Source organism: Macrobrachium rosenbergii, chromosome 1 (assembly GCF_040412425.1).
Source record: "Macrobrachium rosenbergii isolate ZJJX-2024 chromosome 1, ASM4041242v1, whole genome shotgun sequence".
NCBI lineage: Eukaryota > Metazoa > Arthropoda > Malacostraca > Decapoda > Palaemonidae > Macrobrachium > Macrobrachium rosenbergii.
Window position 1 is genome coordinate 32,919,985 of NC_089741.1, and position 3,007 is coordinate 32,922,991.

General features: G+C 33.0%; 1 protein-coding gene across 1 annotated transcript in view; it reads left to right on the top strand.

The window, feature by feature from the left end:
• Positions 1–161: 161 nt before the first annotated feature.
• The window catches only part of LOC136840039 (axoneme-associated protein mst101(1)-like), a 16,536-nt gene continuing 13,690 nt past the window's right edge, over positions 162–3,007 (top strand). Inside the window, exon 1 of the mRNA XM_067106353.1 lies at positions 162–583. Within this exon, the coding sequence (XP_066962454.1) occupies positions 162–583 (422 nt within the window). The remainder of the gene's footprint in view (positions 584–3,007) is intronic.

A 3,007-nucleotide genomic window follows, 5' to 3' on the forward strand; every position in this document is an offset into this window, starting at 1 on the left:
TGATGAAAAAGAAAGCTGCCGGAGACAAAATCTGCTGGAAAGAAAGCTGCTGGAGAAGAAAGCTGACGGAAAAGAAAGCTGAAGCTGCTGAAAAGAAAGCTGCTGGAGAAAAAGCTGCTGAAAAAGCTGCTGGAGAAAGCTGACGGGAAAAGAAAGAGCTAATGGAAAAAGCTGCTGGAGAAAGAAAGCTGCTGGAAAAGAAAGCTGCTGAAGAACAAATCTGCTGGAGCTGCAAGCTGCTGAAAAGAAAGCTGCTGGAGAAAAAGCTGCTGGAAGCTGCTGAAGAAGAAATCTTCAAGGAAGAAAGCTGCTGGAGAAGAAAGCTGCTGAGAAGCTGGAAAAGAAAACTGCTGGAGAAAGCTGCTGAAGAAAGAAAACTGATGGAGAAGCTGCTGGAAGAAGAAAGCTGCTGGAAGAAGCTGCTGAAGAAGAAAACTGCTGGAGAAAAATCTGCTGGAGAAGAAAGCTGGAGGAAAGCTGTTGGAAAAGAAAGCTGCTGGAAAAGAAAGCTGCTGGAGAAGAACAAAACTGTTGGAAAGCTGCTGGAGAAGAAAGCTGTGTCCCAGGACAGTGAAACGACAAAGTAAAATAAATAAATAAATGGAAAAATAAACGCCCCATATATTCTTCAGCGCTCTCTAAAGCAACGAAAGAAAATTCCTATTTATATGATAATGGCCGCAGTTGTCGGTAGAGTTCCATGGTATTATTTGCTTCTCTCGCCGTAGTGAAAGGAAAGAGAATTTCCTGGCCTCTCTATTTTTATTGAAGGCGTCGCCTACTGACATTTCCTTAAGAAGTATATATATATATATATATATATATATATATATATATATATATATATATATATATATATATATATATATATATATATATAATTCAATAAAGTATAAGTATGAGAGAGAGGTGCAGAGGGGTGTTAAAGTTAACTGATAACGTAAAGAGAGAGTTGAGACCTGTGGTGGTTTTGGTCATGAGGTGAGAATCGGTGAATAAGAGTGGAGTGGCGATGTGGCATGGTTGGAACCTGTCCATTAAGTGACTAACTTCCCTAAGCTCAACAACTGCCGATATAAACTGGCCAATTATGTTTCCTAAGTAAACGAATTTATTTATCCATGGCTGATAACACGTGCATATATATATATATATATATATATATATATATATATATATATATATATATATATATATATATATATATATATATATACAGTATATAAATTATATTTATATATATATATATATATATATATATATATATATATATATATATATATACGGTGACACTCATTACATAACCGTAAATATTTTCCATAAATAGGCACTACTCGTTCGTATCAAAATCAAGCGAAAATAAAATATAAAAAAAAACACACATACGAAATATTCTGTATTTATCTTTTTTCCCTGAACTGAATACTTAAGAAAGAAAAATCCACAGTGCCTCCGAATGAGGCCAGTTTTTTTTTTTTTTTTTTTTCTTTTTTCTGGGGGCGGTGTTCCCAGATTCAGGTCGGGTACTCCAGCTCGATTGATATTCAATGTCCCCCAACCGGGAACCTGTGATTGCCCGGTTTTGTTAAGTGTAGGCCTACAGATGATTTTTTTTTGGGCGGTTTTTCGCCTCTTTTTTCAGGAATTGGAAGTATTTGATGAAATACTTGTAGACTTGTATTTTCAGTTGTATGAAGTTTATGTTTGAATTTTTCATTTTTTTATTTTATTATGTGTTGTGTTATGTTATTGAAAATAATCAGCTCTCTACCATACTGCTGAGCATATATATGTATATGTATATGTATATATATATATATATATATATATATATATATATATATATATATATACACACATATTATATATATACATTATATATATAATATACATGTATATATATATAATAAATTTATATATACATATGAATATATATATATATATATATATATATATATATATATACACACACATATTATATATATACGAATATATATAATATACATGTATATATATAAATTTATATATACATATGAATATATAAATATGTATATATATATATATATATATATATATATATATATATATATATATATATCCAACAAAATGCTCTCTTATCAATACGCAGTCAATATACGACCAAAAAAACAAATTACATTCGATACAAAAAAAAAAAAAAAAAAATAATTTCAAAATTACCAAATGAATTGAATAAGTGGACAGACGATACATAAAGACGATACATAAAAAGACGATACATAAAAAAAAAGATACATAAAAGGTAACGAGCGGAAAATTTATCTTACACAAAGATTTAATCTGAACGAAAATATGAGCTCATTATTCCGATACGCCCGCGTGATAAATGAGGCATTCCTCCCAAAATATTGTGAGGATCAAAGACTTTGTGCATAGAAATTAGGAAAAATTAAGCAGAAAAAGAAACAGTTGCTGAATGGAAAGTGAATCTAAAGAAGCCAGGAAGATTAATTCTGCAGGAAAAAAAATCTATAAAAGAAACTGCGATAAATTGCGGTTGAATGAAAAAGAGCAGGAAGAAATAGATGCGAAGTTCGTGACAGAATTTGTTCTTCCAGAATCGCAGGGGAAAATTCGTGGGGGAAAAATTATTTATTTCCATTTCGACGGGAAATGTGAAGCCCTAGAGATCAAATAAAAAAAAAGTAAAAATCCGCCGTAGTTTCTTCCGGCGCAGTCGAGTTTCTGTACAGTGCATAATCAAGGCCACCGAAAATAGATCACATTCGGTGGTCTCTGTATATCGTATGAGCCGCGATGGCTCAGAAACTTGGAACCACGGCTCGGTGGTGACCTGGCCTATTGCCAGACGAGTGAACGATTATGGCTGACTTTAATCTTAAATAAAACTGAGGCTGAGGGCTGCAATTTGGTATGTTTGATGACTGGAGGGTGGGTGATCACCAATTTGCAGCCCTCTAGCCTCAGTGATTTTTAAGATCTGAGGACGGACAGAAAGTGCGGACAG